The sequence below is a fragment of the Diabrotica undecimpunctata genome, unplaced genomic scaffold (genome assembly GCF_040954645.1).
Source record: "Diabrotica undecimpunctata isolate CICGRU unplaced genomic scaffold, icDiaUnde3 ctg00000624.1, whole genome shotgun sequence".
Taxonomy (NCBI): Eukaryota; Metazoa; Arthropoda; class Insecta; order Coleoptera; family Chrysomelidae; genus Diabrotica; species Diabrotica undecimpunctata.
Window position 1 is genome coordinate 40,296 of NW_027311993.1, and position 5,145 is coordinate 45,440.

At 35.0% G+C, this 5,145-nt stretch overlaps 1 protein-coding gene across 1 annotated transcript; it reads left to right on the forward strand.

Moving 5' to 3' along the window:
* The first annotated feature begins 599 nt into the window (after positions 1–599).
* LOC140431427 (uncharacterized) lies at positions 600–4,598 on the forward strand. The gene has a single exon (XM_072519356.1). It carries the CDS (start codon positions 600–602, stop codon positions 4,596–4,598), a length of 3,999 nt encoding a protein of 1,332 aa, XP_072375457.1.
* Positions 4,599–5,145: the final 547 nt, after the last annotated feature.

Below are 5,145 nucleotides of genomic sequence, written 5' to 3' on the forward strand. Positions count from 1 at the left end.
TATTTTTGCTAGAACAAAAACTTGACTTCAATTCTAGGAAAGCGTTTGAGAGCCAGCGAGATACAGGAATCATTCCTACTGCGGAAGAATTTTTTGAATTTTTGAATAAAAAACAATCCGTTTTAGAAAATTTAAATCTTTTTGAACCCAATTCTTCCAAATCTTATTCCAGGCAGACTGACAGCCGAAAAAATAAGGTTTCATTAGTTTCTAATGTAAATAACCTTCAACGTCAATCTTACAACTTCCGTGCTAATTGTTTTTATTGTAAAGAGTCTAATCATCTTATTTATGGATGTTCGAAATTTTTAACTTTAAAACCCCTAGAAAGATATCAATTTGTCAAATCTAAGAAATATTGCATAAATTGCCTCAGTAACACTCATGCGATACCGCAATGTAAATCCTTAAAAAGATGCTCCACTTGTGGGAAACCTCACCACACTTATTTACATTTTGATAATCAATCAAACTCATCCCCTAGTACTCAGACGCACAATCACGTTCCAAATATAAATACGACCTCTCGTTTTAGAGGAAACAATCATGGGACAGAACCATCTAATGTACATATTGTAAATAAATCTTTGTCTCCAAATATGAACCCTGTAAGTAATGAATTTATTGAATATGCTCATCCCTCATCTCAGCAGGCTTCACTCCATACTGTATCTATTTCTGATAACATAGTTCTTTTACCCACAGCTCTTGTAAATATCAGATGCTCTAATGGTCAACAAAAGGTGGCAAGAGCACTATTAGATTCTGCTAGTCAAATGAGTCTCATTGAAAGCTCCTTTGCAAACAATTTGCAGCTGTCCTCTCGAACACAATTTGTAAATATTTCTGGGTTAGGTAGTACCAATTGTGCTAAAAGTAGAGAAGTGCTAGATATACAATTTAGTTCTCTTGTTAACCCATCAATTAGTTTTAACGTTTCTTGTTCTGTTATAAACAAAATAACAAATAATCTCCCCCAATTTTCTATATCTCCTGAGGTTCTAAAATTACATGAACATATAATACCCGAACTTGCCGACCCATTTTTCTTTAAAACTGGACCTATAAATTTACTTCTTGGTGCTGATATTTATTTTAATTTACTTAAATCTAATATTATTAATATGGGACCTAGATCCCCCTCTTTAGTTGAAACTTATCTCGGTTACGTTATCGCCGGTCCTATACCTAGGAGCCGCTTAAATTTTTCCTCAAACCAAAATAATGTTTCTCATTCTTTTATTACAACTAATGATGTTCAATTCGAAAGAGAAGATGAGTTGACCCGTCGTATGGAAAGTTTCTGGGAATTAGAAACTATTCCACTATCAAAAAATCATTGTTCTAGCGAAGAACTTGCAGAACAAATATTCAAAAACACCACTATTATTTTACCGTCAGGTCGTTACCAGGTCGATATGCCCTTCCTTGAAAATATGCCCACAAAATTGGGGCAGTCTTTTTGCATGGCACGCCAAAGATTTATCTCTCTTGAGAAAAAATTCAATTGTGATTCAGTTTTATTTCAAAACTATAAGAATGTTATATATGAATATCTTACTTCAAATTACGCTCAAGTAATCCCTTTATCTTTTTACAATCATCCTACTAATGAATTTAAATATTTTATCCCCCACAGAGCTGTAATACGGAAACACAGTTCAACGCCTGTGAGAGTAGTTTTTGACTTTAGTGCCCGTACTGATACCGGAGTGTCCTTAAATGACCTAACTTCAAAAGGTTACCAAGTACAGGACAATCTCTTTGACATACTATGTAGGTTCCGTTGTTTCAAATTTGTCCTTTGTGCTGATATTCAAATGATGTATAGATTTATAGATATAAATCCATCACAACGTCATTTCCAAAATTTCTTATGGAGAGAAAATTCTTCTGATCCCTTCACCTGTATTCAACTTTCAAGTCTTAGTTTTGGGCAAAATTGTGCACCGTATTTGGCTACGCGTGTCTTAAAGGATATCGCTGAGAGATATCCTAACTTCCCTAATGCTCGGTATGCTCTACTTAGACAAACCTATATGGACGATATTTTGTCAGGTACTAACGATTTTTCATCTCTAGAAACAATATATTCGGAGCTTAATACTATTTTGGGCAAACACGGATTTAAGCTTCATAAATGGCAATCCAGCTCTTCTGAATTTTTATCTACGATATCACAAACTTCGTCCTACGAAATTGATTTTAATATTAATGGCTCCCCTAGTAATATACTAGGATTAAAATGGAACCCTCTGTCTGACCTCTTACTTATTCGTACTACTAATATACAAGAACCTGCTGTTTTAACTAAACGCAGTATTTTATCTTTCATTTCTTCTGTGTTTGACCCCCTGGGTGTGATCAATCCGCTAATCGTGCAGGGAAAACTTATTATGCAAAAACTATGGCAATCCCAAATATCCTGGGACACGCCCATTTTTGATGATTCTATTTTGCAAAGTTGGAAAAAGTTTCTTTCTTTGTTATCTGACATTTCCAATATGTCTATACCTAGATATTTAATTGACAACAAAACCATATGTTCCATTTCCTTACATGGCTTTTGTGATGCTAGTCAACTAGCCTATGGAGCCTGTGTGTACCTTGTGGTTAGCTATAATGATAATACTTTCTCTTCAAGATTAATTGCCGCAAAGTCCCGAGTCAATCCATTAAAGAACAAACTTACAATTCCTAAATTAGAGCTGTGCTCTATGGAGTTACTTGCCATCCTATCTTCTCGGATTATACAAATTTTGCATGATACTATCAAAATTGAGTCCATTAATTTATGGTCCGATTCATTAGTTGCCTTAACATGGGTTAAAAGGTCTGAATTAGAGATATCTCCATTTGTTAAAAAACGAGTGCTTACTGTTCGTGATAATAGTAGGAATACCACATGGCGACATATCAGATCTTCGTTAAATCCCGCTGATCATTTGTCGCGTGGAAATTTTTCATCTGATGTTCGTCAATTCTGGTTTCATGGTCCTCCCTTTTTATCTCAAACTAATGATTTTGATTCCATTGATTCTTTTGAACTTCTAAATGAAGTACCTGAATGTATGCAAGTATCATTTCCCATTACTGAATCGCGAGAAGAATTCTGGAAATCTATATTTTTAAAATTTTCGAAATTTTCTAGCATGCAAAAAGGAATCGCTTTTAGTTTTAAAGTGATTCTCAAATTTAAAAAGATAAACATTTCTGGCAGTCCTTTAACAGTAGAAGAGCTTCAGAATGCCCATGATTTTATTATAAAACAGGTTCAAGCTTATTCTTTTTCCAATGAAATCAAACTATTACAGGAGGGAAAATTTATTTCAACTCCCAAATTACTTCCTCTTAATATCTTCCTTGATGAAAATAGCATACTCCGTGTAGGAGGTCGACTTGAATATACCGAATTAAGTTTTTCTCAGAAATTTCCCATTTTACTCCCTGAAAATGACCATGTTGTCGATCTACTAATTAATCGGGAACATATGCGTTTAGGACACAGTGGAGCTCAAAATGTCCTTGGAAATTTTCGTCTTCGATATTGGCCGTTAAATGGTATACGAAGAATTAAAACTATCATTAAAAAGTGTGTTATTTGCCATAGATTTAATGCTCAATTTGCATCACAGATAATGTCCCCTTTGCCTTTGGATCGAGTTCAACAGGCTCGTCCATTTTCTAAGACCGGAATAGATTTTGCTGGTCCTATTATGATTCGCTCCTCTAGATTAAGGAAGGCCCCTACCACTAAGGCTTATATAGCCATTTTTATATGTATGGTAACCAAGGCTATCCATATAGAACTTGTCTCCAATTTGTCCACGGAAGCTTTTATTGCTTCATTAAAACGATTTATTAGTCGTCGAGGAAATCCTCAAATAATTTACTCTGATAATGGCACCAATTTTATTGGAGCTCGTAATCAATTACGAGACTTATCTTTATTTCTGAAATCCAAAGAAAATAATCACGAAATTCAGAATTTTCTTTCTTCCACTGAAATTACCTGGAAATTAATCCCTCCCAGGTCTCCACATTGGGGCGGACTCTGGGAAGCAGCTGTAAAGAGTGCTAAATTTCATTTAACCAAATTGCTCGGCAATACTTGCCTAACTTTTGAAGAACTTTCAACTTTATTAGTGCAAATTGAAGCCATATTAAATAGTCGTCCCTTGTATCCCCTTTCTAACGATCCTAATGATCTCTTGCCTCTTACTCCTGGTCATTTTCTGATTGGAGCTCCCCTTATTTCTTACCCAGAAAGGGATCTTTCTAGGACCCCTACTAATCGACTTTCTTATTGGAAAGTGTGTTCCAAACTCCAACAAGAGTTTTGGAGAAAATGGTCTGTGGATTATTTGCACCGTCTACAGCATAGACCCAAATGGCAACTACCCCAACAGAACTTGGCGATCAATCAGCTAGTTCTCATACAATCTGAAGATCGCCCTCCTTTAAATTGGCCACTAGGTAGAATATTGGAATTATTGACTGGAAGGGATGGTAAAGTTCGCGCTGCACGTGTAAAAACAGCAGAAGGTGAATATGTTCGCCCCATAATAAAATTAGCACCTCTTCCAATTTCTGATTAAACCTTTTCTTAACGGTCGTTTCGATCATTGTATATATTTTAAATTTTCCCCGCCCCCCAGTATGTAGAAAATTAATTATATTTTCTACAATAGTTTGTCCTTCTATAATAATTTTAATAATGATTGTTATTCTCACTAATATATCTCACTAATTTTAAGACATTCAATCAGCATGACACGCCTTCTTTCTGCTGCATTGTATCTTCTGCGCCTGTCAGTTCTTAAGATTCAAAATATTCAAACCCAACTACCCTTAAAATCACTTCGTCTTTGCCTTCTCAAATAGAAGCACGTAAGTCAAACTTATTTTTCAGCTTCTCAAATAGAAGCAAGTTATAATTCTCACGCTTCTCAAATAGAAGCAGTTTTCAAATAACTTATTTTATTAAATAGTTAATTAAATTCAGTGTCTGTGCATCGAATATGTAAGTACCTGAAATTATTCTTTTATCAGAAGAAAATCGACAGTTTGTGTGCCAACATTTCATGAATGCCGGTCCGAAAAATTACAGGGTTGCCGGATATTCAACAAACTATAAACTTTCTT